Source organism: Branchiostoma floridae, unplaced genomic scaffold (genome assembly GCF_000003815.2).
Source record: "Branchiostoma floridae strain S238N-H82 unplaced genomic scaffold, Bfl_VNyyK Sc7u5tJ_894, whole genome shotgun sequence".
NCBI classification, from domain to species: domain Eukaryota; kingdom Metazoa; phylum Chordata; class Leptocardii; order Amphioxiformes; family Branchiostomatidae; genus Branchiostoma; species Branchiostoma floridae.
In genome coordinates this window covers 335-1052 of record NW_023365959.1, presented here as the reverse complement: position 1 = coordinate 1052, position 718 = coordinate 335, and the positions used below count along the sequence as shown (strand labels likewise).

General features: G+C 50.1%; 1 protein-coding gene across 1 annotated transcript in view; it reads right to left on the bottom strand.

The window, feature by feature from the left end:
• LOC118409054 overlaps positions 1–409 on the bottom strand; it is a gene marked incomplete at its 3' end in the record, with an annotated part of 3599 nt that extends 3190 nt beyond the window's left edge. The window contains exons 1-2 of the mRNA XM_035809921.1: positions 233–409; positions 139–193 (exon numbers count right to left, since the gene is read on the bottom strand). Coding sequence (XP_035665814.1) covers positions 139–193; positions 233–393 — 216 coding nt within the window. The remainder of the gene's footprint in view (positions 1–138; positions 194–232) is intronic.
• Positions 410–718: the final 309 nt, after the last annotated feature.

Below are 718 nucleotides of genomic sequence, written 5' to 3'. Positions count from 1 at the left end.
GAGTATAAAGACTGGTGCTCCAGAGCTCAACAGTGTCACTGACGAAGGATAGTGGATTCTATCCGAAACGTCTGACCGTTTCAAAACCATAAAACCATATCCAGTTGCTTGAGTAACAACGTTTTTGGCGTATTTTACCTTGATGAATTCCCATCCGGGCCCGTCTGCCGGCATGTGGAGGCGGCGGGAGGCGAGGAGAAGCTGTGCCGGGAGGGAGAGTGCCCGGGAGGCGGGGAGAAGCTGTGCCGGGAGGGAGAGTGCCCGGCCCAGCAGCTTCCCTAAGGAAGCCATGTCTCTCTGCGGAGCTGTTCGCACACCGTCCGCTCTCTCCGGTGTCTGGCGGCGTCTGTTGACTGCGGTCCCGCCGTCTCCATGGAACGGCCCGGCGGGCATTGTTCGGGACCGCGTCATAAAGGCAGGTGGGTTTGTGTTCAGGAACAAAATAAACTTTTATTTTATTCTAGACCCCAAAAAAATGCACAACTGATATCTATATATCTTGTGGATCTGTCCGTGGTGCTGATTTTGCTGCCTGCAGCAGACAAGTCCTGATTATTGTAATTTTATTCGCAAACATCTAAAGATGATAAAACAAACTATTTATTTAACAGATGCAGGCGCCTCTTCTTTAATAGTTGTCTGTTCGGTTATAAAGCACCAGGAAGACTAGGAGATCGTAACGACATGTGGGTGGCAGACAGAGACAAGAAAATGTTGT